Source organism: Hipposideros armiger, unplaced genomic scaffold (genome assembly GCF_001890085.2).
Source record: "Hipposideros armiger isolate ML-2016 unplaced genomic scaffold, ASM189008v1 scaffold_28, whole genome shotgun sequence".
Classification (NCBI taxonomy): domain Eukaryota; kingdom Metazoa; phylum Chordata; class Mammalia; order Chiroptera; family Hipposideridae; genus Hipposideros; species Hipposideros armiger.
The window spans coordinates 5717915-5718738 of NW_017731378.1; the positions used below are offsets into that span (position 1 = coordinate 5717915).

The 824-nt window shown below is 56.7% G+C and overlaps 1 protein-coding gene across 1 annotated transcript in view; it reads left to right on the forward strand.

Moving 5' to 3' along the window:
- Window positions 1-474: 474 nt before the first annotated feature.
- Window positions 475-824, forward strand: part of LOC109379590 (glutathione S-transferase omega-2-like) — a 19147-nt gene continuing 18797 nt past the window's right edge. Inside the window, exon 1 of the mRNA XM_019636257.1 lies at window positions 475-592. Coding sequence (XP_019491802.1) covers window positions 559-592 — 34 coding nt within the window. The 5' untranslated portion in view covers window positions 475-558. The remainder of the gene's footprint in view (window positions 593-824) is intronic.

The following is an 824-nucleotide window of genomic DNA, read 5'->3' on the forward strand; positions in this document are numbered from 1 at the left end:
GCAGCTCAGCTCAAGGTGCCGAGTTCAGTCTTAGTTGCGGGTTGGCATAGCCCACCGTCAAATAGGCAATCCTATTGTTATACCAGCTGAGTCATCTTGCCACCTATTGGCAACTCAGTGACAGCTCAGCTCGGGCCCAACGTCACTGGCACATGTGGGAATCCACCCAGCAGCCCTGTTGCTCAAAGCTGGGTCTTTTAAGCCAACTCTTAACCACTGAGCCACTCGGCCGGCACTGTTCAGGATTCTTGATGAGGAGAAGAGACCCCACTAAATGCTATACCCATGTGTTCAAAGCAAGGGGTACTTTTCAGGGTTTTTGTTTTGCCCACTCCTACCACTCTTCCACTTCGGAATCTGGGACGATGCCTCTGCAGGTTAAGTTATCCTATCTAGCTCCCATCCCAGATCACTTCCCCTCTGCCTTACGGAGAGCCCAGTGGCTCAAAATTGAATTTGGGCAGGAGGGACGCATGGGAGCATAAGAGTCCCTGGAGCCAGCGCGGCGAGCCCCAGGGCGGTGGCGTTGGGCGTTGCGTGTTGAGCAGCCTAGAGACAATGGCTGATGAAGCGAGCAGGACCTTGGGGAAAGGTGAGTCTTCTTGACAGCTGTCCACGGGCTGGGGGAACCGCGTGGCTCTGTAGAGGGGTCTGCCAGGCCTTGGCCCCCAGACCAGCGCGGTGGGGAGGGACTTGAAGGGTTCCTTTGCACAAAAGCCACGTGCAAAAAGTGTCCTCTCGGACTTGAGAGGCCGAGCGCGCAGCCCTCTTAGGGTCCCAGGGAGGTGAGTGAGCCCCTCTCCTCTCTGTGCTAATCCGCCTCC